This window comes from Microcebus murinus, chromosome 24 (genome assembly GCF_040939455.1).
Source record: "Microcebus murinus isolate Inina chromosome 24, M.murinus_Inina_mat1.0, whole genome shotgun sequence".
Classification (NCBI taxonomy): domain Eukaryota; kingdom Metazoa; phylum Chordata; class Mammalia; order Primates; family Cheirogaleidae; genus Microcebus; species Microcebus murinus.
The window spans coordinates 22,529,625-22,557,320 of record NC_134127.1 but is presented as its reverse complement, the minus strand read 5'-3'; the positions used below and the strand labels follow the sequence as shown (position 1 = coordinate 22,557,320).

The 27,696-nt window shown below is 43.3% G+C and overlaps 1 protein-coding gene across 2 annotated transcripts in view; it reads left to right on the top strand.

Annotated features, from left to right (window-relative positions):
• Positions 1 to 6,906: 6,906 nt before the first annotated feature.
• The window catches only part of ADRA1A (adrenoceptor alpha 1A), an 81,314-nt gene continuing 60,524 nt past the window's right edge, over positions 6,907 to 27,696 (top strand). The window contains exons 1-2 of one of the 2 annotated variants that reach the window (XM_012775357.3): positions 6,907 to 7,211; positions 8,502 to 10,069. In XM_012775357.3, the coding sequence (XP_012630811.1) occupies positions 9,187 to 10,069 (883 nt within the window). In that variant the 5' untranslated portion in view covers positions 6,907 to 7,211; positions 8,502 to 9,186. The remainder of the gene's footprint in view (positions 7,212 to 8,501; positions 10,070 to 27,696) is intronic. The other variant, XM_012775351.3, reaches the window with a different exon arrangement.

The following is a 27,696-nucleotide window of genomic DNA, read 5'->3' as shown; positions in this document are numbered from 1 at the left end:
TCAGCTACCTAATCCTAAAAGATAGGTCAGGCCACGTGTGGTAGGTGACTCCACTGTGATCCTAGCACTTTGGGAGGCAGAGCCAGGATTGCTTGATGCCAGGAGTTTGAGACCAGCCTAAGCAATAGCAGGACCCCATCTCTATAAAAAATAATTTAATGGAAAAATTACGCAGGCATGGTGGCACATACCTGTAATCCCAGCTACTGGGGAGGCTGAGACAGGAGTATCAACCAAGCCCCAGAGTTTGAGGTTTCAGTGGGTGACAGAGTGAGACCGTCTCAAAACAAACAAGCAAACAAAAAAGTGTGAGTCATAAATAAATAATTTATAGTGGTGTTCAAAGACTCCAAGAGATAATGTATGTGAAAATTTTTTATAAACTGTAAATTCTACTTACATGTTAGCAATAATTATTTTTAATGTTGTCAAATTCCTAGGAAACATAATTACTCTGATGATATTATGGTTTAGTTTGTATACTTACAGTTCCAATGATAGAGTGTGGGAAAATCCCAAAGAAATATTGGTTTGAATCATATATTGTTAGTAAGCGTTTAACTTTTCTTGGAAGCTATTATTTTGTTTGTGTGGGAAACTACTTGTAAGGAAAAAAGTTGTGGTTTTCTAATTTTCCACATTCAAAGGATAAAACCCACAAAAGAAAACAATTATTTTTATAAAAATATTTCTAGAGGTCAGTTTTCAAATGCCAAAGATTTTGTCCTCCTAAAATTAAAATGAGTGAAGGTTCATTTCTTCAGAAAAAGAGAAATTGAGATTTTGCTGAAAATTAATATAATATACTTTAGTAAAAAAGGAAATGCACATTTAACTAAATGTTGTTGGCATTTAGTGTGGTTGCAACCACAGGTGTTTTCTTTTCTAATAATTTAGGGATTGAACAGCTATTAATTGTCACAAAACTTCAGCAACAATCAAGACCAAAAAAAATGAATTTTTATTATTCTCATGAGACTCCAAAGGTATTTCTCAGACAAGATCAGGTATGTTCAAGGCAGTGGGGCTCTTAAGGTATGTCTCCAAAAACAGTTAATGAAGAACTTCAACAAATTGTGGTAAATAATGATAATAAAGTACGTTCATTTCTAAAATGTGTATTACAAGTCACCTCCAATTCTGCAGTCTGCTTTAGTCTTTAGCATTCAAGATCAGATAATATCTTTCTTTTAAAATTTTTGGAAGTGTTGACATTTAAGTTTCCCAGTTCCTTTAGTCTCTGGATCCTCGTCCTCATCCTGCCCTGAAAACATGAGCATTTCCCAACACTTTGGGACAGTCCCTTGACAAGAAAATCACTAATGTTTGCAACAACATTATCCATAATAGTTAAACACTGGATGTAGTCAAATGCCCAATAAGAGTAGAAAAGGTAAATAACTATTAGTTTATTCCTACACAGAAACACTATATAGCAATGACATTAAATGATCTACATGATGTATAGAAAATACCATGAATAATTTCACAAATGTAATCCTGAACTAAAGAAGTCAGACATGATCAAATATATGCTGCATGACTTACATAGGGTTCAAAAAAAGGCATAAGTATAAAACTAGATATCAAGATAGTGTTTATACAGAAGACTATGATTGGCCGTGAAGAAGGCTTCTAGGGCTTTGGCAATATTCTTGTTCACAACCTGGACAACTGTGATAATCCATCAAATTGTACAATTGCAGTTGCAATAAGCAAGACAGAAATTAGAAACATGTTGAGGAAGAAATTATAAAATATGTGGGTAAATTTAATTATAGCTACTAATAGTTAATTTGTATTTTTAAAAGGGGGAATTAAATTCCAGTCAGCAATAATAAGGAACTGGGAAGTGTAGTTCAATGGGTAATTAAAGCATGCCACAGTAAGTGGTTTTAGGAGAAGGAAAAGAAATATAGCATTTTTTTTTTTAGACAGAGTCTCACTCTGTCACCCAGGCTAGAGTGCTGTGGCATCAGCCTAGCTCACTGCAACCTCAAATTTCTGATCTCAAGTGATCCTCCCACCTCAGCCTCCCAGAGTGCTAGGATTACAGGCGTGAGCCACTCAGCCCGGCCTAGCATAGATTTTTTTTAGTTTTTGCTTGAAAAACATGGATTTATATAAGAATGACAAAAATTTGACAAGAACTATGAACAAAATAGATATAAAATATGCAATTTGTCAAGCAAAATTAGATGAAGGGAAGAATACAGAACAACTTTGTCGATACAATGGAAAGAAGGCAAATGGGAGACAGATCCAAGAAAAGAGATGATAGAAAACAAAACAGTATGATTGAAAGAAATTCAATTTTGAAAATAGAAATAAAAAATCCAAACCTATCAGTAATCCTAATGCATGTGGAGAGATAAAACTTACCTAAGTACAGAAACTATCATATTACATTTAGAACAAAGTAAACTTATGACACCTATATAGACCACTCCTATAACAAAATGATTCAGAAAGTTGAAATAAAGGGCTAGAAAGACATAAACTGGAAATACTCCATCTAAAAAAAAAAAGTGGTATAACAATATTAATATCAGACCAAATAAAATTCCAAGCAAAGATCTTTAAGAGGAAAAGTAAAGGGAAATCATACTATGATGTGTCGGGGACTTTTTCTTGGTCACCCACTCAACAGGATGAATACCATGGAATGAATAATCATGAATTGCAATGCATCTGGATACATCAGCATATCCAGTGTAATAGAATCCAGAATTAGAAGGAGAAGACGTTACATCTACAATCAAAGTGGAAGACATTAAGTCACGTCTATCAGAAACTAACAGACTAGACAGACCTAAAATCAGTAAGGGTAAATAAAATTTTCATAACAAAATTAATGTGTTTGATCAAACAGCAGTACAGAGATCTCTGCACTCAACAAATAAAGAATACGCATGTTTGTCAAGCACAACATTTAAAAAGCTGGCCAAATGCTAGATTACATATATTTCTATGTAAATAATTTACACACGTGGGCAAAAAGTAAGAAAATGTGGCAACTATTTAACAGTGGCTACTTCTCCAATGGTAGGATTATAGATAATTTTTATTTTCATATATTTCTGGCTTTTTGAAATGTGCTATCATGAGCATGTGTTTTTATAATCAAATACAATAAACATTTTAATTTACATGTGTACCCCAGTAAAATTCTGAAGTAAAAAACATTTTTAATTTTGCCTGTAACAGCCTACCAGCAAGTAAAGACATAAGGTAAAAAATGTTTCTGCACTTGGTACAGATATTGATTGGGGTCTTTTGCTTCCTATTTCAGATGATATTTGACATTTGATATTGAGAGAATTTGTTTAATATGCCTCAACTCACATTTGCTATGCAGGGGCAAAATTTTGGTGTTTTAAAGAAATAATTTACTGATCAAGTATAGGCTGACTCGACCCCATCTTCCCACCATGATAATCCCATGCCGTAGGGATGGGATGACAAGACTTCCAAGACTGGAGCAAGTTATTTTCTCAGCGTGTCAAGAATGTGAACAAATGATGCCAAAGACAGAATTATTATCCCTTCAAAGACTTTCCTCAGCACTGTCTGTGTGCTGTGCAGTTTTCTCAGTTCGATAAAAGATTAGAACACAATGCTTATTTGGAGAATTGTGACTTCATATTGCATCAATATCTTTCTCAGCAGTGTTTTTCATTTTCTCCCCTCTGCAACTTTTTCAGCTTTGGGAGAATTAGCTGAAAAGCCAGGTCTTTTGGGTAGATGCTACCATTAAGCCCTCTACTCTGACACTTGGAATCATAAATCCCAGCAAACAGTTCCTAATGCCATTGTGTATTGTCTTCTAAGAGAATGATGGACAGATTCTTAAAAAAAAAAAAAAAACGAAAGAAAGAAAACTCAAAGCCTCCCACATTTGCTGACTTTATCACGAGACACGAAGAGTCCTGCCAATCAAGGCATCAGTACGTTGATTGCTCAGCTCTGCTTCTCCAATCAGACTTGTTCCTCCAGCGTCTCTGAACACACACACACACACACACACACCACTCTACAATGTGGCTACTGCTGATTCACCTTCCTCACTTTTGTGTACCAATCTCAATTCTGCTTATCCAGCAAACCCTAACTCAAATGATATCATCCCTTGAGTCTTCCCAGAACCTCCCTTTAGTGGCTTTCCCAATTTCCATTACTCCTGAAGTCTACAGAGTAAGCACTGTTACATCCAAGCAAGAGGGGACCCTGCCTTGGGTTTCTGGCTTTAGAGAGCCCAGCTCTCACTCCCTTTGGTCATGGTCTTCCCCTTGGGGCAAAGAGTCCCCTAGAACTAATGTGGTATGCCTGCCTGGAGCCTGTGTCCTCCCTTCTAGACTATGCTCTGGGACCCAGAATGGTTCCCTTGCCCCAAATGGCCACACAATCACTTTCAGGGTTTTTACACCTCTTACCTGGGCCCATCCTCTCTGGGCAGACAGCATCACGGTGTGTACACCCCAAGACCAAGGAGGCAGCTGTCTGGATGTATGGGCTGAAGTGTTCACACACATTTGCATGGCCCCCCAAGATGTAGGAAGGGAGGAAGTGAGAAAACAAGGGAGGAAGTGAGAAAAAAAGAAGTAGCCAGGAGCCAGGCCAGCTCTCCCAGCTCTGCCATGTCGGGTCACTCCCATTATACCACTGGGCCCAAATGTAATGCTCGGGTCATTTAGCACATTCTCCAGCTGAATTTACCACTGCTCATGGACCCCTCCCGGTTAGAAGTATATTCCACTTTGAAGTTACACCCGAAATGAACAGAAGGGGAAAAGTTAATAAGATACTTAACAAGCACAATGAGTTGCATTTTTGAGAAATATAATTTCATTCAAAAATTCAATTTCACTCAAACCCTTGTGGGGTTTCATTGTCTCCCTTTAAAGATTAGGAAAACAAGGCTCAGGAAAGCTGAGTTTTGTTACAGTCTCATAGTAGAGCAGGAACAGCATCTTTATGACTCTGCAATCTACGTTCCCTTCACTCTACTGGGACATCCATGACAATCATCCTTTAAACAGAAACCAAAAGACCAATACTTCCCATTTGTAAGTCAATGGTTAGTGACTTAAATATTGGTTCTGAGAGTTAGTTTTGCAAAGATTAATGTTCACAGGCTGAGAAGCAGATTTGAAAGTCCTACCTGGTAGCAGCATGAAGAGCTGCTCTTCCCAGTCTTGGTATTAGCTGGTTAGTTATTAGGAGTGGATTGGGTTGGGGGGGATGGACTGTATATATTCTTAATTGTTGGAACGTGGGGACTGGGTGCTCACCTTTGTAAATGTTGACCTTGCAAAGCTGAGCAATTTGCAGTTGCTTTTCTTGCAGATAACACTACTTCCCTTATCTACCACGGAACAGATCTTAATGAAGAACTCACATGCATGGCATAAGGTTAATGAATATGAAACTAAGCAACGTGTATCCCTCTGATGGACAGGATTTGTGCAGAAAAGACATTATACACATATCCGATGATAAGGTGTAAGACATGCAGGGAATTGTAGTCACGCTTCCTCCACCTGAGGAGACAGAATCCCAGACACAGCAAGTGACTTAGTCATCAATGAGAACTGTCTATTCTACCTGCATGCTCTTCCTGTGGCATAAAATTCAGCTGATAAATGAGCAAGCCATCTGTGCATATGTTTTCAAAGCAATATTAAAGTCCAATCAAATGTGTTAGGTGAGGATGCTATCCTTATAAATATGTGGGGGGAGGGGATTTTGCATACAAAAGAGAAGGAAATCTAAATATTAGGCTTTCAATGACACAGGGCCCCCATGAACCTCCATGGGCATTCCTCTGAGGCATTTTAAGATTTATTGCTATGAAAGAGCTCAAGCATACTCTCATTTGGAAAAGGCAATAATGTTAATGAACTTTTGTTCAGGGGAGGGAATTTAAGTGCATACCACTGCTCAAAGTTATCTCTTGGTTACTAGGCTTCAGGGAACCTAGTAAATACTTTAAGAACATTCAGCATTGTCTGAATCACTAAAGATGAAAGAAGATGACTTAGGAGGTGGGAATCAGAGTGGGGGGGAATTTTTTTTCTGTTCCCAACATTATGAAACACATATGGTTTTATTCAATCATAAGATACACAGAGCATAGAATTTACCAGAAAATAAGACTGGCAGTGCCAGCATTTCATACTCCAACTATTAATGCATCAAAGAGAAATAAAGAGAAGTAACATTCCTTAAAGGATGCATTTTCTCATAAAAACTGGCAAAGAATGTGTGGTACTTTAAAAATATTACACCATGTGAGAAACTGCAGCAGGACCATAATGCTTTTTAAACTCATTTGTCTAGAGAAATGAGAGGTGGGTCATATTTAACAAGGTTAGATATGCTCACTTCATCTTCCTGGAAACATAATTTTATTATCATCAGATTTATCGAATTTTGTCAGATTTTACTTGCTTGTTAAAACATCGGCCAAGTAATATAATTTAACTGAATATTTAGCATAAGAATATGGTCAACATGCTTCTTGATTTTCACAAAACAGAGGCCAAGTGTTAATGGAATCAAGCTGTTCAAAGTAACTTTTACAGAGTATTTCTTTGAACACACCCTACACAGCAATATGTGGCAAGCGTGTCAATTTGTCTTTAGTTTTTTAAAATCAGATCATTTAAAGTAGTTATTTACTACAAATGACTATACGACTCTACACACACACACACACGCACACGCACACGCACGCACAGGCACACACACACACTTACGTTTTTTAAAGAAGAGGGAAAACCCAACCCCCTCTAGGCAGGAGGAAAAACTACAGCCACTTATGCCCATCGCTGCGGAGAAATACGGTAACAGCAGGATATTACGGTACTAGCTGGCTGCTGCCTGTGTTACGTCAGCGAGGGCTGCAAAGTTCCTTGCCATTCTTTTACTGGTGTCGGGGAGCTGAATATTAAAAGGGTGATTGTGGAGTTATCAGTTTTCTGTATTTTTTTTTCTTTCTTATTTTCACTCTTTATTTTCAAATGTCCAGGTAAAACGATAGCGAGCCAGGAGCTTAAAGACTTCGGTGGAGGGGTGAGTCAGCGAGTGCAAAAGGAGAGGATTTGGTTCCCGGGAGAGACGGTCCCCTCTCCCCTCCTAGAGAAGAGAAGTGACCGAAGCCGGGTCTGCTCCTCCCCGCGCTGGCGGGTGGCTCCGCATCTGCGCTTCAGGTGAGTGCGCAGAGGCAGCGGGCTCCGGGTGCGGGCGCGGGCACCCAGCCGGGCGGTGGGTGAGAGCAGACCTCGCCCTCCCGGTGAGACGGAGCCCCCACTCTCCCCAAGCATCGCCTGCCTTTTTCACCGGGTCTTACACCGGCGACCCTACGCCGCCCCCGTTTCCCTCGGGAAGTTACCTTCTAGTTAACAAGTGTCTTTTTAACCCGGTCTTTATCGCCCGAGGGAAGACAGAATGGGTTTCTGCGGCGGCATGTTTTTACTACCACCTGTGAGGTCTTGAACTTGGGGTTTTCACAACGGCCTTTGCACGGGGTTCCCGCCTTGGGGCCGATCCCGGTAGACACGGTGGGCACTTCCCCGCGGCCCGCGCTCCTGCCCGAGTCCCTGCGGTCGGTTTGCAGCGGAAACCCAGGTCTCTAACTGCAGATCGCGGCCCCCAGCCCAGAAGATTCGAGGCGTCCGCGTCCGCTGGCGCGCCGGCTTCATGTTCACGCCTACGAAAGCCGCAGTGACTGTCACTGGCAAAGCCCCTTCCGCAACGCGGTGCCCTTCCCCACCCTGTCCCCTAGCAGTCAGGCTGCCACTCGGGGCTCGAGCCCTTTGAGAGGTCGACACCAAGGCATCCTGGACAGACTTCAGTGGCGCTCAGCCCTCGGGTCCCTCCGGGGTTTGCTTGGGACCTGGTTCTCAGGCTGGCTCGCTGGTCTACAGAGCGGCGCGCTCCGCGCACCCAAGTGCGAATTCCTCGGGCGTGAGCGTGCGCGCGGCACTGGCCCTGCGGCGCCTGGGTCTCAGCGGTTCCCTCTGCCAGGCCGCCCCCTCCAGGTGACTGCGAGGCAACCTGTTCCAATGGCAACTGGGTAGATCCTCCGGAATCCACCGGCTGGGCTTGGTAGGGCATACACGCCAGCCGCAGTCGCGCTTTGGGGGCTTTGGGGATTTTAATTTCGCGGGACCGCCGCTCGCAATCCGGCCTTGGGGCTCTGCAGAGTGGAGTTTTTTTATTTTTATTTTTATTTTTGTTTTTGTTTTTTGCTTCGGATCCTGAACTCGGTCAGAGGCGGTGCGGCAGAGCGCGCAAGGCAGGTTCCCAGCGGCGGAGGCTCGGGAGACGCGGCCCGGGATCCCCTCCCGCGTCGCCCGCGCTGCGGCCGGGCGAGGCCTTTCCTGGACCGCAGACCCAGGCGGGCTCCCAGCTGAGGTCCCACCGCGGGCCGAGGCCCGCACAGCTCTCTCCCTAGGGCGCCTGGCTCACAGCCCGCCTCTCTCTTTGCGCTCTTGCAGGTGGACACGGTCAAACGACGCTCCGCAGCCGCCTGGGTCTCTGCAAATATTTCACATGCGTGTCACCTGGCCGGTGTGCCCAGAAGCTGGAACTAGCACCAGCCCTTGGTAGGGCAGCCCAAAATGTGGGTAACTGCGGAGCAGCGCCCAGATGCCAAGGGGCCCTGCCTTTGAGCGCCGACGGCTGGTCTGTACTTGCTTCTGGTTTGCGGGGGGAATCTGGCACTGGATTTTTGAATTCCAAAAGAATTTCAAATTATGTGCAAAATGCTGAATCTTCTCCCCACCGGGACGAATCAGATAGTGCAGAAAAGTGGACTCTCGTAATTCTAGGATTGCGTTTTGCAACGTGTCTCCTTGACCTCCGTGCCAAGCCTGGGGTAGGGAGGGAGCTGGAGGCCCTGGCCAGCGCGGCAGGGCAGGTGAAGAGGCTACCCCGGCAGCCCCGCGCACCCCTGGCCATGTCGCCTTTCATACCCTGCCCCTTCGCGTGGCCTTCTGAGGGTTCCCAGGACCGGCCAGGGTTGTTTCCCACCCGCGCGCTCGCTCTCGCCCCCACCCAAGCCGAGCTGGCAGAGCTCCCTGAAGCCGAGAATTTTTGATTCCCTGCTCCCTCGCTCCCGTCTCCGCCCCCGCCCGGGGGTGGCCCTGGAGAGCCGGACCTCGCCCGGCCAGGGCTGGGACCATGGTGTTTCTCTCCGGAAATGCTTCCGACAGCTCCAACTGCACCCACCCGCCCGCACCGGTGAACATTTCCAAGGCCATTCTGCTCGGGGTGATCTTGGGGGGCCTCATCCTTTTCGGGGTGCTGGGGAACATCCTGGTGATCCTCTCCGTAGCCTGTCACCGGCATCTGCACTCGGTCACTCACTACTACATCGTCAACCTGGCGGTGGCCGACCTCCTCCTCACCTCCACGGTGCTGCCCTTCTCCGCCATCTTCGAGGTCCTGGGCTACTGGGCCTTCGGCAGGGTCTTCTGCAACATCTGGGCGGCGGTGGACGTGCTGTGCTGCACCGCGTCCATCATGGGCCTGTGCATCATCTCCATCGACCGCTACATCGGCGTGAGCTACCCGCTGCGCTACCCCACCATCGTCACCCAGAGGAGGGGCCTCATGGCCCTGCTGTGCGTCTGGGCGCTGTCCCTGGTCATCTCCATCGGGCCCCTGTTCGGCTGGAGGCAGCCGGCCCCCGACGACGAGACCATCTGCCAGATCAACGAGGAGCCGGGCTACGTGCTGTTCTCGGCGCTGGGCTCCTTCTACGTGCCCCTGGCCATCATCCTCGTCATGTACTGCCGCGTCTACGTGGTGGCCAAGCGGGAAAGCCGGGGCCTCAAGTCCGGCCTCAAGACCGACAAGTCGGACTCGGAGCAAGTGACGCTCCGCATCCATCGGAAGAATGTCCCCGCGGGAGGCGGCGGCGTGGCCAGCGCCAAGAACAAGACGCACTTCTCCGTGAGGCTCCTCAAGTTTTCCCGGGAGAAGAAAGCGGCCAAAACTCTGGGCATCGTGGTCGGCTGCTTCGTCCTCTGCTGGCTGCCTTTTTTCCTGGTGATGCCCATTGGTGAGTCTTTACAACACCTCATCCCGGTATTTTGGGGGGTCTTCACCCCATTCCCCTTCCTTGACGCCAGGCTTTGGGTAGGGGCGCAGAGGATCTGCATTTCAAACAGAGAAGCCCTGGGGCAGTTAGGAAAGGCTCTGGCAGCCTGTGAATTCCTATTGTCTTTCCACCCGGGTCTGATTTGCATGAGGTCCTAGGGCACTTTCTCAGCTACTCTTAAAGTGGCTTTCAACTGATGCAGATTAATTGGTCTCCTTAATAAGAATGTCAACTTTCCTTAATGCCTTTTAGCATGTGTTTAATTTAAACGCATCTTCCCTCTCAAGACTCAATCTCCACCAAGTGCTTAGGCAGACTGCCCATGCCGCTTTCACTCTGCCACAGACTTCGAATTCTCTTGGCCCGAAAATGAGTACCAAACGTGTGATTTTATTAGTACATTAGATTATTCCTAAAGGTTTGCTATAATGGTCTGCTTATGTTCTATATCTGTGTTAATTCTATTTTCTTTTCTGGATTCAGTATGGGAGAATTATGGTAAGCTGCTACTAACCAAAAAAATATATATATATAATGTCCAAACCAATTTAAGCCTTAAATAATTTATCATAATGTTCCAAACAAGGAAATACTTATCCCTTTATTTTAACAGTAACTATTAAAACAAACACCATTCTTATCCAGAATCATCTGGGAAGTTGCAGATGACATTGTTTGAAAATAACACAGTGCATGTAATGCTACAAATCAAATTTTTACAGATGCCAAATTAGCTCTTGTCAAAACTAATTAGTTTATGATGAGTGTCAGCAAGCTGATCCACTAGCAACAGTCGTCTGTCTCTGAAAGGCCTTCAATGAGATCCCAAAATGGTTGTTTGCTATTTTTAATTTGTAAGCTCAAATATCGACCCACACATAGCTTATCCACTAACTCAAAAAAAAAGAAAGAAAAGTCATGGTGAAAATTAATAAAAGTCCATTTCAGGTGTTTTAGAGTTCAATATAAATGGCAGGTACTTAACTTTAATTTGCAACTCTGTAATAATAGCAACTATTATTTTTTGAGTGCCAACTATGTTCCAGATATTTAACCAGGCTTTTTATTTCATTAGTCCTCTCAGTGACTCAGTGAGGTGTGCAAGATTGCATGATTACCCTGCAATCACAAGCGGGGGAAGAGACTCTTCAGGTTCTGTAGCCACCAGCCACATAAATTTATTTGAATGTGAACTGAAGTTAAATAAAATTAGTATTTAGCTCCTCAGTCCCACTAGCCACCTTTCAAGTGCTCAATGGCCACGTGTGGCCCGTAGCTACCATTCTGAACCACAGAGATTCAGATCGCTTTTATCACTGCAGAAATTTCCATCAGGGCTTCTGGAAAGGCCCTTCTCTGCCCACCACCTGGCCTCCCACTGTACCTACCTGTCATCATCACCAACTCTGCGTCTGGAAACACAACACAGCTTTGAACTGCTTGGAACAACAAACACTCTTTCCCCAAGCCGCTGCTTCCTAACTTCCCTGCATCCCGTCTCTGCCTCCTGAATTTGCACATTTGTTCATGCATCTACTTACTCTATGAGTGTTTATGGAACCACAGACCCACTTGTTCTAGACACGTAGGATGAACAAAGCAGAAGACTCTTTGCCAATGAGATGTTTGCATTTGGAGGAGACAGATGTAAACAAATTAGTGTATCCTAAAAAGTCAAGGATCAACAAGAGCTGTCAAAACATCAACAGGATGAGAGCCTAGAGAGTGACGAGGACAGTGGGGTGGGGTGGGAAGAGAGCGCTGTCTACAGAGATGATATTTGAGCAGAGTCCTTAGAGACGTGGGAGGAAGAGCTTCCTGGGCAGAGGGAACAGCCAGTGCAGAGCAGGGAAAGTTGGAGAAGGCCGGTGTAGCTGGGCCACAGACAGCGGGAGGGAAGGCAAGTTCAAAGAGACTGGGGAGGTGGACAAAGTCAAAGTCCTGTGGGGTCTCGTGGGCCAGAGTAACATTTGCATATTATTCTAATTTGATGGGAAGCCATTGGAGGGTTTTGAGGAGGTGAGTTTATATTTTTAGGGGATCATTCTGATTGTTGGGTGGAGAATGGACCATTTGGGGGGCAAGAGTGGAAACAGAGCGACCAGTTAAGAGGCTGTTAGTGAAGTGGAGGGGAGAGAGAGGTCCTGACCCCTTGGACACAGCGGGAAACAGGCGGAGTGGTGAGAAGTGATCGCGTTCAGCATTTATTTCAGAGGCAGAGTGCTAAGTTTGGTCATAGGATGTGAGACAAAGGAAGGTTTGGAGCCCGAACCTGGGTAAATAGTAGTGCATATTACTGAGATCGGGAAAACCCAAGAGTTTCAGGGTTGGAAGGGGTGGCGAGAATTGGGAGTATTTATTTGTCACACTCTACGTTGAGAAGTGTCTATTAGACATCTAAGCAGAGATGCTGAGTAGGCAATTCAATACTGTGTATGAATTTGGAGCTTAGAGGAGAAGACAGGCTATGGACATAAGCTTGGGACATATCAACATTTTTAGAGCCACGGGAATGGAGAGATCTACAAGACAGAAGGTCTGGGAGAAAAGAGATAAGAACTGATCCTTCAGGCATTCTCATACCTGGTGTCAGGAAAAGAGAGAGAGAAGGAGTGGACCAGAAGGTGGGAGGAAAATCAGGAGAGTGTGTTGTCTCCCAAGCCTAAAGAAAACGTTTCAAGAAGACAGCTGTAATCACCTGGGTCACACGCAGCGGCCAGGCAAGGAGAGCGGGACTGGGACCCAGCCCTGGATTTGGCATTAAGGAGCTCCTTAGAGCACTAGGAGGTCATGTGAGGCTAAGAGCTTCTATGGAGTGATGGGAACAATAGCCTGATTGTGCACTTTTGGAGAGACCAAGACGAAAAGCGGGAACAGGGAAAACAGACGAGTCTTGCGACAAGCGTCACTAGACAGTGCAGCCGGGATGTGCAACGTAGCTGGAGGGACGGAGAGAGAGTTTGCAAAGGTGGAAGGTGGAGACGCGGCATCGTATTTATGTTCTGATGGGAAGGACGGGACAGAGAGAGACACGGTGGTGTAGGCGAGAGAGGAGATGGGATGTGGTGCCCAAGTGGAGCGTCAGGAAGTGATGAGAGAAGGCAAAGCGTAGGAGCCCCCAGGCAGGTGGCCGTAGAGGGAGAGAGAGAAAGAAAGAGAGAGAGCGCGATGTCTTCAGGACACATTTATGTCCTCAGTGAAATCAGAAGCAAAATGGCAGGTAAGAGTGACGAAGGAATAGGGAAGGATGGAGGTCTGAGGAGCTGCGAGTGGGGATGCAGTAGGGTCACTAGGCAGTGCTGGGGGCCTGTTGGAGATTACAGGCAGAACGTTACAGCAGTCAAGAAGGTTGTGTGCTGCTCTCCCACAGCTGTGGGGCACGGGGCGTTGGTGATGACAGACTGTGAGTTCCAGATAGCGTGGCGAAGACAGCTGTTTGTGAAGGGACACAGACTGGACCAGACTAGGCCGCACACCAAGCCAGGTTGGGGGAAGAGCCCAGGTGATGATCGTCGGTCTAGGAGTTGGGACTTGTGGTGGTGACAGCCATACAGGGGGATGGGCCATGATGGCTCGGGTCCTGGGGTCCTCCAGGGGAAGGTGGGAGCTCTGGTCTCTGGCAGTTAATAAAATTGAAATGAATGGCCAGGTGCAGTGGCTCATGCCTGTAATCCTAGCACTCTGGGAGGCCGAGGTAAGAGGATTGCTCAAGGTCAGGAGTTCGAAACCAGCCTGAGCAAGAGCAAGACCCCGTCTCTAATAAAAATAGAAAGAAATTAATTGCCCAACTAAAAAAATATAGAAAAAATTAGCCGGGCATGGTGGTGCATGCCTGTAGTCCCAGCTACTTGGGAGGCTGAGACAGGAGGATGGCTTGAGTCCAGGAGTTTGAGGTTACTGTGAACTAGACTAATGCCATGACACTCTAGCCCAGGCAACAGAGTGAGACTCTGTCTCAAAAAAAAAAAAATGAGGTGAAGAAGTTAGGGTAGAGGGAAGCGCGGGAGACAGGAGCCCTTGGAATCACTGGGCTTCCTTTAAATCCCAATAAAGCGCTATGATGGGAGGGGGACAGAAACCTTAGATCTCAGTGTCTGCGTGGGCTGCTCAGTAGGACCAAAACAATCCCTAAACCTGCCAATCTGCGGTCCCCATGTTCCTCTTGACACCAACTGAGCAAAGAGACAACTTCTCCTAGGATGTACAGCCTGTATGATAAGCACCCGGCACCGAGTTCAAAAGAATAAAAGATGAATAAAGCACGGCCCCCGCTCTCCAGCAGTCTAGTTGAGGAGACAAATTGAGAATAAGGAATACAAGTCTGTGTGATTGGTGCTTGAAATGGTATTATCATGAAGTGCTAAGGAATAGAGCCCTATACTCTGTCTGGAAGTCGCTGCAGAAGCTTCCAGAAGTATAGCCGTTAGCTGAGCAAGGGCTTAAAGGTGACGGCATGACGTCTGCTGGGTCATTGGCGAAGTGTTATTTGTTTTTATTAATTATCTTAAGCACATTTTTCATGCAAAATGTGAACAGAAGAATAAATATGCCATCCTATTATCGTACACAAGGGATATAAGCTCTTAAGTATGACGAGTGCTCTCTTGGGAAGAAGAGGTTGTCCCAGTCTGCTGGAGAGCCAAGGGATTAGAAATTAAAGTCAGGGCAGGGGTGAGTGTGCCGCACACAGCCAAGAGGTGGAACACCCATCTCCAACAGGAGGTGACGCACGAGAATCAGGTGAGGAGACCATTGCATCGCCAAGCATCCTTCCTCTGGGCTGTGAGAAGACTCACACTCGGCTTATTTGCAAGCTCTTCCCCACCAAGGCTGGGTTGCTTGCTGGACTGAGTAGTGTGATTGCAGGTAGGAACCCAACTTGCCTGCTCCTATAGCTCTAAATCTTGCTAGTCTTGCTTCCTTTTTGCATCCTAAATGTTTGCTTGAAATTCAGAACCCCTTGCAGGGAGGGAGGTCTCATATGAGGTTGTTATGGGTCATTTGTACCTTGGAGTGAATGTGCTAACAACAACAACAAAAAAACACCAAGTGTTGGTCATGGAGATGAATAGAGACTGTGAAGGTGTGAGCCTTCAACATACAGCAGAGAAGGAAGGATGAAAACTCTGCCTCCCAGGAAAGCTCTGGCGCAGGAAGTCTGTGCCTAGTCTTCGCCTATTTCATCCTGTTGCCTGTAGCCCACTAGTTCCAGGGGCTGTGTGCTGAGCGAGTGGAGAAAGCGTTGGCCTGGGATTTAAACCTGAGCCTTCTTTATCATAAAACAGAGGTTGTTATACAGTTCAGCTGCCTGGCATAATGCCTAACACAGAGTAGGTGGCAACAAATGTTAATCTTACCAGAATTCTCGCGACTCCCAGACCACTCCTGACGAAGTGCTGTTGCCATGAGGAGTGGAGGTCCTCGGAGGTCTGAGAAAGAGAGAACACTGGGAAGAAAGGGATGAGAGGGGCAACGTTCATTGAAAACATAGCTATGTGTCTGAATTCAGGACACATGATCCGATTTAAATATGAACCCCGGCATTATCACTGGACCTAAGCCATTGCTATTATCTCTGAATCAAAGGAGGCAGCACCGGGCTGAGATGTGGCCTCTGTGGACATAGAATATTTGCAAACTGTGTTTAAAAAAGGACAAGAGACAGCATGTTGGTGAGGAGGGAGACTATGTTTGAGGGTTGGATGTTTCAGGAAGGCATAGCCTGGCAGGGGATTTGTCAGGTAGAGGCAGCGAGGCAGAGAATGAGTCATTCATTCATTCATTCAGCAAAATATTCATTGAGCATCTACTACATACCAGGCAGCTAGAGATTCCCTGAAGATAAAAACAAACAAATCCCTGCTCTAACGGAGCTGAATTAATCTGAACAGTTAAATATCTAGCAAAGTTTCAGATGCTGATATGTGAAATGCAGAAAGAAAAAAAGGACAAGTACATATAATGTCATATAATGGCCCCAACTCGTCTGTGGGTGCCCAAGATAACCAGGGGGTCACTTCGCTGCAGGTACAAAGAGAAGAAGACCCTGATTCTTACAGAAAAGGTTGATCTCTTAGAGATAGTGCTGTAGAGAGAATGTAGTCATTTTATTTTAACAGATCAGCCTTTCAGTCATTCTTACTGCACCAGAAACCATCCCAAAAGGTAGTGGCTTAGAGCACCAGCTACCTCATGGCTCATGTTTCTGTGGACCAGGAATAAGTTGGCACCCGGTTCGTCTGGCAGCTGGGGCTGGCCATCCATCTTGGTGGCCTCTCTTCCTCCCCTGGTCTAAGCCACCTCTCTTATGGCATGGCAGTTCTCTCCGAGAGAGCCAAGATGGAAGCTGCCAGGCCTTTGAAGAGCTGGGCCCACCTCTGTCCCCACATCACTGCCCCATCACTCTGTAGTCAGAGCAAGTCAGGAGACCAGCCTAGGCTCAAGGGGAAGGGATACATTCATCTCTTGCTGGGGAGCAGCAGGTGCATACAGGAATGGGGAGATTGTCGAGGTCCTCTTGCAGAATACCAACCTCACGGACATGTCGAATAGCATTTCTCTTTCATCCATGAGTTATGTTGAGAACTTTCCATGTGCTGGGCTTCATGCAATGCACAGAGTCAAAATAGTTGGGTTCCTTGTCCCCCTGCAGGCTTCTAATCGCCAGGAGGAGACAGACATTAACCAGATAACCCCATAAAACTATCCCAAACTCTGTACAGTGCAATGAAGGGGATATAGGGTGACTTAGGCAACACATCCTGTGGTTCAGGTTGGTCCTTCTTGCTGAGAAGGATGTCTTGGCCATGGCACCCAGATCTGTAGAACGAGGAGGTGCTTTAGTGGTTAAAAGGGGGATGGAGGGAACAGAATGTGCAAAGACTCTGAGGATTTTCTAGAAGGCCACTGTGGCCAGAGGCAACAGGCCAAGAGATAACTGGTGTCCAGTGAAGCTGGAAAGAGAAGGAACAGACTAAACAAGCCTTTATAGCCATTTTACGAGTTTTTGTTTTTATCTGAAGCTGACCAGGGATGACATGACTGAGTTTACGCAGTATTTCCAAATATCAGAGGCTTAGTGAAAAGAAGATTGTGGATAGACCAGTTGGGAGACCTTTACACAGGACAGGGCGAGACATACCCTGCCAAGTATGATCCTTCTAACACGCCATTTAAAATACTTATTTCCGTGAGCTGCCGCAGAGTTCTGGAATGCCTCTTTTGTCGTTGCCTTCAGAGCTTAGATTTATGAGAAAGCCTTTCTCGTGATCACAAATAGTATAACCAGACTTGGCTTGAAATTAATGTTGGCTCTTCCCACAAGACAAATCTGTCAATGAAGATTTACCATCATATTCAAAAGAATGTGCTGTGGGCTCAAAAGGCATCAACCATGAGTTCTAACAAGGCTTTGAACAATAGCTGACTCTTTCAAATCAGGCTATAGACAGGTGAGTTATTACTAGGAAGGAGTAATAACTCCTTAGTCACTTAGTAACAAAGTCATTGCCGTGTTCTGTTACCTTATGGTTTTATGGTAGATGGGAGGACACCTCTCTAAGAATTTTTCTTTGTTGAATGAGTTTACAGTATTTTAGCCCTGCTATGTGGTTTGCCAGTTTGAAGCTTGCATAGTGGCTTTTCATTTTTAAATTCTGCATTTCTTTACTATTTGAACATTTCTTTCCATATTTTTATCAGTCCTTTACATTTCTCCTTTCCTGAAATTGCCTGGCCACTTTTTATACAGCACTGTTTCTATTTTGTCTGTGAGTTCATTTTGTACATTGAAGGTATATCATAAATACTGGGTTACTAGCTTTCTCACACTATATTCAGATATGCCAAGAAAATGTGATTTTTCCAAAAACTGATATGATCTTTTTTTTTTACAAAATTCCACAAAAATACATACACACATGAACACACACGCACACACACACACACACACTTTTAGTTAAATCCAATAAACTCAGTCGGATCCAATAATTTATGCATCATCTTTACATACTGAGTCTCTTGGATAGCTCAATGTCTTAGTCCATGAGTGCTGCTATAACAAAATACCACAAACGGGGTAGCTGATAAACAACAGAAATTTAGTTCCCACAGTTCTGGAGGCTGGAGGTCTGAGATCCAGGCACCGGCAGATTTAGTGTGTGATGAGACCTGCTTTCTGGTCCATAGATGGTGCCTTCTAGTTGTGTCCTCGCATGGCGGAAGGGGCAAGGCAGCTCTGTTATCACTTCCCAAAGGCCCCACTTCCTAATACCATCACATTTGGGGTCAGTCAGGATTTCAACATGTGAAGTTTGGGGGAGAAGCAAACATTCAGATCATAGCACAGAGCTTTCATATCTGCTCTCGAACGTGTTAACCAGGCTTAGGGGCTTACATACCTCATAGTAGTTAGAAGGGCTCGACTGTGACTCTTTTGGTTCCCAGTATGCGTGATATTTGCTCTGTTGCCACTGGCCAGGGAGTCACTGTGTCACCAAATTCCCCGAGAACACCTTTGGCAATCTCCTGAGCCAAATTCTCAGCAACGTTTCCATCCCAGTCTCAGGGAGTCTTTACACACCAGGCTCCCTGCCCTGCCATGCTGGCTGCTACCCTAACAGGGGTGGTGGCCCTCGTGGGGGACTGCCTTCTCCTGGAACCCACAATTGAGAGTGGGAGAAAGCACCTCTGTTCCCACCTTTATCTTCAGACATTCTTAAATGCCACTACAGTCCTCCTTGAGCGTGAGCTCAGAACAAATGCCGACCACCTCTTCCCACTCCCTCCTCCATCTTGTTTTCCCACAATCCCCCAGGTAGACAAGGACACCTTTCTTTTTCCTTCTTCTGGCCAAATGGCACACTCTTCCTCTGTCCCAGCATGGCGTCCACCTGCAAGTGAATTGCAGGAGGGTGAGGGGAGAGGTTTACTAGAAAGGGAATAAAGATGAAGAGTATTTTAAAATATTATAGTCCGTATGCATGTTTAGCAACTTTTTTCCCATTGAGTTATCTGTTTTTTTGTTGTTTTATAGTTTTTAATAATATATGGACATTTAGAATGTTTACGTAGTCAAATATTTTAATGTTTCCTCATGGATTCTACCTTCTGAGGATACTCAGAGAGACCTTCCCTAAGGGAGGTCAGATAACCTCTCTTTCCTCATTGTTTTAGAACATCATTTGTAATCTACCTAAAATTTATGTTTATATTTTGGTAGATGTGTCTGACTATATTTATTTTTAAATGGTTAGCCAGATAGCTTCAAAAGTTTATCAAATAATCCATCATTTCCTATCTTATTTGGAAAACCACATTTGTTATATCAAAAAGAATTTTGGAGACTGGGCAACATAGTGAGATCCTGTCTCTACAAAAATTAAAAATCATCAGGAGGCTGAGGTAGGAGGATCACTTGGACCCAGGAGTTCAAGGCTGCAGTGAGCTATGACACCATTGCATTCTTTCCTGGGTGACAGAGCAAGACCCTATCTCCAAGAAAAAAAAAATGAATTTTGGATCTATTTTAGGACTCTCAGTTCTGATCCATTTATCTGTCTCTCTAATTGGTGCCACATTATTTTAATGACTGTGGTTTCATAATACATTTTAATATATTCTGGTTCAATGGATGAACATTCCTTTTCAAAATTGTCTTTTCTAGTCTTGCACATTTATTCTTCCAGGAAACCTCTGAACTCACTTTGTCACTCTGTTTATTTCCCTAACTACTTTTGAACTGTTGTTTATGCTTTACTTTTAATCACGCTCACTAGCATCTCCTGGAAAAGTGATTGTAACAATGAAGTTGAGAAAGGCTGCTTCAGTATTTTGACATTAAATATTATACTGTCTACTGGTTTTAGGTTAATACACATCATCATATCAAGGAAGTATCTTTCTATAGTTTCCAGAACTATGAAAACCTAGATTTAAAATGATTTTAATATATTTGCATTTTGACATGCAATTATCAAAAATGAATTTTTACTTTCACTAAATTAAAAATTTTGCTTTATCCATTAACATCATCTGTTTTCATTGACAATAATTTCCTAAATTTTATTTCATACTGTTAACCTATCCATCTATTCTTAGATTAAATTGTACTTGATACGTGGCATTACCCTTTTTCACGGTACTGTATTATACTAAATATTTCATTGCTAGTTTGCATCCATATTTCTATGTGAAATGAGTCCATTGTTTTATTTTATTGTGCTGTTTTTGTTGCATTTTGGTCTCAGGCTTATGTTAATTTCATAAAGCCAATTGTGACACTTTTCATTTTTTGTCTATGATCTGTAAAAGTTTAAATAGCTTAAGAATTATGTGTTTCTTGAAGGTTTGAACAACTTGCCCATAAAACATCTGGGCACAGTTCCTTTTACGGGTGCAGTTCTTGGAGACTGGTTTCTATTTCTTCCATGCATCATGGTCTATTTTGATTGTCAGATTTGATAATCTTTATTTTTTTACTTTCCATCTGCCTTCACATTGAGGTTCAACTTTTTGGCATAGATTCCCACATGAAATTCTGTAACTTTTCATTTCCTTGCTATCTTTCTCATTCCCCACATCGTGTACTTATATTTGTATTTTTTTTCTTTTCACTCAGACATCCTGGAAGACTGTATATTTCATTAATTTTTTCAAAGAACCCAGGTCCTGAATTTATTCATCATTTTAATCTCCTTTCCAGTGTCTTAGTTTAATCTCTAGAGATTTCTCTCTTTTATTTTCTGCTTATATGTTTTCCTTTTCAGTATTAGTTTGAGCAGAATGTTTTTTTCTTGTATTTTAATTCTTTCCTATCTAAGATTTAAAACAATCCAAGTTGTATATTTTCTTCTAAGCAAACTTTAGTTACTTCTCTTATGCTTTTGCTAGGCAGTGTTCTCATCCAATCTGTCTGTATTTCTACTTTAAATATTTCTTTCGTCCTGTATATCAGGAAAGGATTTGTTACATTGTTGTTGATGTTTTTCTTTAATATATGGTTTTCCCTTAATTTCTAAAAATTAATTTCTATTTTACTGCATTGAGGTCAGAAAGCGTGAACTAAATAATTTTTAGTTTGTGAAATGTATTGAGGTTTTCTTTATGACTTAATATATAATCAATAATTTACATGTTTCAGAGATTTAATATTTAATATGTCTAAACTAAACTTTAGTAGTGGTGTTTTCCAGATTCTCTTTGTCCATTCTTTCTTTTTTTTTTTTTTTTACAAGTCAGTAACATGGGGAACATTCTTTCTTATCTTTTTCTTTACCCAGCATCTACTTTATTTGTCAAATATTCAAATATCGAGAGAGATATAATAAAATTTCCCTCTGCAACTGAGTTTCTTCCAATTACTTCTTATGTTTTTACAGGCTTTGTTTTATATATGTAGATGGTGATACATAAAAGGTTGAGTCAATAATATCTTCATTTAAAGGTAGACTTTTTGTTCTACTTAATTACTTTCCCTTCATATGTACATTTTTAAAAATTAGTATTTGCAATCTCGAAAATATTTTTGTTCACATTTGCTCATCATTTTATTTATCAGTTTATGTATCTTACATTAAATGGATTTTTCTTATTTTTAATTTTTAATTATTAGGAGTACATAACAGTTGTATATCTTTATAGGGCCCATGTGATGTTTTGAAACAGGCAGACAATGTGAGTTAATCCAACCGGAGTAATTATGGTATCCTGGAATTTTCATAATCTGTGTCTCTAATCTGGATATTTCTCTCTGAATACGGATTTAACTAATTTCCGTTTGTTGTAACAGATTATTTAGTTTTATTTTTATCTTCTTATTATATGCTTCCTGGCTTCATGCTTCCCTCCTCATTGTTTTCTGTCTTTTGTAAAACAGGTCAGCATCTCTTTGCGTTTTAATCCTGCAATGGTTTTGAAAAATTGTCTCCTGTTTTTAATTTTACTAGAGGTTTTTGAATTTTTCAAAAGTGTTATTCAATCTGCAGTTCTTTCTCACTCTCACCCCTCCACTCACTTTCACCCATGTAAGGTAAGAAGTTGAACACACTTTTATTTTCTCTTCTCTCCAAAACCTATATCTTTTAGTTAACAAAATTTTGCATTTTAAATCTAGATTATTTTCATGAAATTTTTTTATTGCTTCTTCTGTCTTTGGTATCTTTCTATAATTTAGTTTAGTAATACTAATTGCCGTGTTATATACTATGATTTACTCACTCTTGTTCTCTGGACTTTGCTTTATCTCCTGCAAGTCAGCAAACTGTGACCTGGTTTTGTGAATAAAGTTTTATTGGCTGTGTTAACCCTGCCTATTCACTGAATGTCTTGTCTGTGCTGCTTCCATGCTAGGGTGGCAGACTTGAGTAGTTGCTTTAGGGGCTGTATGGCCAACAAGGTTTAAAATATTTATTATCATATTAAAGAAGAGTATAGCACCAAACAAAATCTTACCAATAAAGATATAAGCCAAACACATTTTTCAAGCCTTATGGACCTGAGCCTTAACACATGAAAGACAATTTATCTGATATAAAATTTAGATTAGATATTTTTTGCATTTCAAAATACTGTCACAGTTGCTTCTTTATCTCTTGGCATTTAGTGCTTTATAAATGACTAGAGGCCAACTTGATTATTGTTTTTTTCTCAGGTAATCTCTTTGCTTATTATTTATATTTCAACCAAGGCACTTATAGAATTTTTTCTCTGTCAGATTAAAAACAATCTCCTGGGGATTTCTGGTTTGGGGGTGACTTTCATTGCTATTGCCCAAGACCCAGTGCACCCGTTTGCTCTGAAGCCAAAGGCAGCATCCTCGAATAATGTCTCCCTGTTGGAATTTTTATTCCTATATCTGTCCCCTTTTTCTCTTGCGTTTCTCTCCTATTAGTCACATTTGTACTATTTTGTTTTGATTTCTATTCGAATTTCTCAAGTTCATGTTCTACTTCACTAGCGTATTTTTATACTAGTGATACACGATCTCCACATGTTCCCTCCACTCTAGTCTACTTTGTTGGCATATTGCTCATCTTCGTTCCCGGCTACACTCACTCTATAAACTCAATAGCTACTGAAGTCTCGTTTCAGTACACCTTGGAGATCTTCCTCCATGTCACAGTCTTACCGGTGGGCACTTGCTCTGATTCCTTTGATCAATCCCCTCTCCTGAATAGCTGCAGCTTTTCACAGGAACGATAATTTTTCTCCTTTTTGTTCGACCTCATGGAGAGTGACCTAGTATTAAAATTTGAAATGGGCTTTGTCTGAAACTACTGGGTCCCTGTTCAGATCTTTCAGACCCAGAGTAAGGAGAGAAGGAAAAAGATTGTGTTTGCTGTAGTTTCAGTTGGCAGTACTGCAGCTCTCTGTACCCACAGGCGTTGCAACCTTACCAGGGTCATGGCCGGCTGCTCAAGAGGAAGCCAATACACTGAGACACCAGGGGTCACCACGGAGAGTTCAATGTCACAGGCGCTGTTGGAGGAGACACAAGGAAGTTCTCAAATCTGTCTCCCTGAGACAGAGGCAGAAAGAGTTTTTAAAGATAGTTTGACAGGCAAAGGGCTAGGGAATTGGGTCCACCAATGGCTGGGTTCGGGGTGGAATGATAGGGGTGTAGAAATTGTCTTCTTTGCTGAGTCAGTTCTTGGGTCAGGGTCACAAGACCAGTTGGGTCAGTTCCTTGGTGTGGGCTGATGGTCTGGGGGTGTCAGCCATTCCACTGGAATGCAGGGACTGGGAGGTATCTCCAAAGCTAGCCTCAGGTTTCACAAGGGTGACGCTATCCATGGGAGCAATGGAGAAAGCTGAGGATCTTTATGACCCTCAGCTATGTGACTCCTATGTAGTGAGGGATTTTAGGAGAGCAAGCTAGGGGACAGTGGCTGGTGATGATATATATATTTCCTTTAGCATAGTTCCCACCTTGTGGCCCTTTATTAATTTTATAAAGGGCGGTTTCATAGGGAGATATAAGTGAAAGTTTTCACTTTTGCAAGGCAGTCTCTTTGTCCTGTTTGGCTGGCACGTCAGGTGTGGTGTCCTCTCTTCTGGGTGGTGGGCCTGACCACCTGGGAGCCCACCTCGTCTGCTGGCCTTGCCTGAGAAAGCGGAGGAGCCTTCTCACCCTACCTGGACCTCAGCATTGATACTCTTGTCAGACACTCAAGTGCCATTGAGCTTCGTCTTTGAAAAGCTGCCCTGAGCCTGCCTATGTCTCCAACTTCTGTCCTTCCAAGTCCTGGAGGGGGGGGGTAGTTACTGAGAAGCAAGTGGGACCTGTCTCACCTTTACTGCCCTCTCCTGAGATGCACTGAGGATTCACTAGTCCTTCATTCAAGCTGGTCTTAACCAAACTGTAGTTTCCAGAAACTTCTGAGAGATCTTGGCTTATCAATACTGGATTTCCCTAGGGTTTTAGCAGAGATGTAAAATCTCACCTGTGTGTGTATTCCTTTGGATGCACTAAGAATTTAGAAAGGGGATCGGGAAGTTCAGGGTGATCTAGAAGTCACCGTTTCCGTGCAGGCTCCTTTTCACAGTGACATCAAAGAGAGAAGCAGAAATGAGTGTCACCTGGAGTGTGATCATTTCCTTCGGTCCTTCAGAAGTTCGTGGTTTGAGACAAAGTATACCCATCATCCTGCTGCCTTCGCCTCTCAACACAGCTGGGGGTTGGGGGAGGACACCTTTGGGGTCAGAGAGTGGCAGGAGTCCCTGTGAAGTTCACTAGGCTGAGCTTTCTCTTGTGGCCCCGATCACAAGAGGATTGCGTGGGAGACCATGGGAAGAGTTTAACAAGTCTCTTCCTAGGAAAAGGAAGGGAACTAGTTCCCGTAACTGGGGATATGTGTGATGTGATAGGTGGTGGCCTCTGTCAGCTCAGGCTGCCGTAACAGAACTAGGCAGCTTCAAGCAGCCAACGTTGATTTCTCACAGCTCTGCAGGCCAGAAGTCTGAGACCAGGGTGCCAGCATGGTTGGATTCTTGGTTCTCAGATGGTCACCTTCTTGCTGTGTCCTCACATGGCAGAGAGAGAAAGAGAGAGAGAGAGAGAGAGAGAGAGAGAGAGAGCGCTCTGGTCCTTTTATCTCCTTATAAGGACGATAATCCCATCCTGGGGGCTCCTCCTGAAGACCTCATCCAACCCTAATCACTTCCCAAAGCCCCACCTCCTAATACCATCACACTGGAGGTTAGGCCTTCAACATTTGGGGGGGACACCAACATTTCACCCATATCAGTGGTTCATGTATGGCACTTGCTGCACCTAATTTTATTCCCGATAAAATAGAGATTGGTCTGCTCACGAAGAGATGAGGAAACTGAAGCACCAGAGATTAAGTGACATCTTGCAGAACCGTCTGGCTTCCTTCCCTGGATTGGAGAAAAGGGGTCCGGCCCCAGGGAAAAGCCCTGGCATCTCACCTGGCTCTGCTCCTCCCTCTGCACTGCTATCTCCACTGGCTTGCATTGGGCCAGTGGCTTTCAAACTTCTCAGCTTCAGCACGCTTTGTGCAAAAGCAATCCCACTCAGAAACCCAGGATATAAAACGGATAAAAGCAGCAGTGCGCCAGCGAGGCAGCCAGAGAACCCTGCGTCCTGGACACTCAGCCCTCCCCTTTCTGCTGGCAGAGGCCACCGAAGTGGATCCGAGCACAGGTTGCTCTCTGTGCTAACGGTTTCTGATTCCAGACCCATTAAATGGTGTCTGACGAAGTTCTGGAAGGAGTATGGTTTGCATTTTCAAAGGAGAAAGAGGCAAAGTTGACAAAGGGTACATGGGCTGTCATTATTCTGGAATGCTGGCAGAGCAGTAGTCTTTGCCCAAAAAGGGTTTGAAAAGGGAACGTTGCACGCTCATTTTTTTTTTTATTTTTAATGCGCTGTCCACATTTAGCTTATTGCTGGGGCATCCATTGCCAGTTAGAAACCTGCTGTTTACAAGTTGACCATGTGTTTAGCTCCTCATAATAAAAAATGTCTTTGAAGTTTACGTTGCAATCTGCAATGGTGTTGTATTTCCATGATTTTGCTGTCATTTGGAAATTACTAAAGAACAATCTCAGAAATTGATTTTTTTTTAAATGAAACACTCTAGGAGGAAAAAAGTTCTAGAATAACAAACCGTAAAAGAGGTCACATCAGTAGCTCAGGGCTAGGGACAATTTTGACTACCAGGTGACACTTGGCAATATCTGTTGTCATGATATCACAATTAGAGTGGGGGATGCTACTGGCATCTGGTGGGTTATGCCAGGGATACTGCTAAACATCCCACAATGCACAAGATCCCCCTACAACAGAGAATTAACCAGCCCACAATGGCATTGGTGCCAAGATTAATAAACCCAAGTTTATGCTAGAGAATTTCTAAAACGTATCAAAATACTTTAGAAATACCACCTGGAAAGCAGAACACCAATTTTTATTATTATTCAGATTTTTATTTACTCTGTTGCCAACATCTTGGCTAGTGATTCAAACAAAAACAAACAAACAGAAACTCTCAGGTCTCCAGAGTCCTCAAGGTCCCTGAAGAGCCAGTAGTTATCTACTTACTATTTTTTTATTGTGACAAAGTTCACACGACATAAAATTCACTGTTTTAACCATCTAAAATTGTGTGATTCAGTAGGGTTTAGTACATTGACAACATTATGCACTATCTAGTTCCAAGACACTTTCATGATCCCACAATGAAACCTGGGTCCCATTAGCAGTTACTTCCCATCCCCACTCCCAGGTCCCTGGTGACCATCAGTCTGCATGGATTTGCCAGTCTTGATACTGTATGTAAATGGATTCATACAGTATGTGGCTTTTGGTCTGTGCTTCTTTCACTTAGCATCATGTTGTCAAGCTTCACCCATGTTGTAGCATGTGTCAGTACTTTATTCTTTCTATATGACTGAATAACACTTATTTGTATGGGAATACCATATTTTATTTATCCATTCATCAGTTGATGGACATTTGAGTTGTCTCTACATTTTTGGCTAATAGTGATACTATGCATATTAATGTACAAGTTTTTATTTGAATACCTATTTTTAATTCTTTTATGTATATATCTAGGAGTTGAATTGCTGGATCATATGGAACTTCTATGATTAGCATATTAAGGAACTGCCAAACTGTTTTCCGTAGCAACTGCCACAGTTTACATAACCATCAGCAATGTCTGAGGGCTCCAATTTCTCTATATCTTCACCATTACTTGTTATTTTCTTTAAAAAAAAAAACTATATCCATCCTCTTGGGTGTGAAGTAGTATTTCTAGTGGTGTTTCTTTGCATTTACCTAATGACTAATAACATTGAGCATTTTTTCATGTGCTTGTTGGCCATTCGTACATCTTCTTTGGAATAATGTCTACTCAAGTACTTTGCCCATTTTTAAACTGGATTATTTGTCTTTTCATTGTTGAGTTGTAGGAGTTATTTATATATTCAGGATGCTAGACTCCTATCAGATATGTGATTTGAAAACATTTTCATTCTGTGAGTTTTCCTTCTACTTTCTTGATAGTATCCTTTGACACACAGCTGTCTTTAATTTTTATGAAGTCCAATTTATCTGTTTT